Genomic DNA, 263 nt, shown 5'->3' on the forward strand with positions numbered 1-263 from the left:
CTGTCCGCGGGGAGAACCGCCGCCCGCCCGCGGCCGCCGCCGTGCCCTTCACCTTGGCAGGAGGGGAGCGTGGGGGTGAGGGGCTCCGCTCCCCATTCCGGGGGGTCCCCACATCCCCATCTTTGCACCCTACCTGCTGGGGCACCGTCTCTTTGTGCTGCCTCCACTGGGTGACCTTGATGGGCGGCAGCTTGGTGACGGTGGCCACGAGGACATTCATCAGGATGTCCTCGCAGGCGGCCAGGCCGTCCACCAGCCCCTGC

The 263-nt window shown here is 70.3% G+C and overlaps 1 protein-coding gene across 1 annotated transcript in view; it reads right to left on the minus strand.

The window, feature by feature from the left end:
- LOC103776094 (exostosin-like 1) overlaps window positions 1-263 on the minus strand; it is a gene marked incomplete at its 5' end in the record, with an annotated part of 2886 nt that overhangs the window by 175 nt on the left and 2448 nt on the right. The window contains one exon of the mRNA XM_008943589.1: window positions 134-259. Coding sequence (XP_008941837.1) covers window positions 134-259 — 126 coding nt within the window. The remainder of the gene's footprint in view (window positions 1-133; window positions 260-263) is intronic.

Source organism: Merops nubicus, unplaced genomic scaffold (assembly GCF_000691845.1).
Source record: "Merops nubicus isolate BGI_N331 unplaced genomic scaffold, ASM69184v1 scaffold29817, whole genome shotgun sequence".
Lineage (NCBI taxonomy): Eukaryota > Metazoa > Chordata > Aves > Coraciiformes > Meropidae > Merops > Merops nubicus.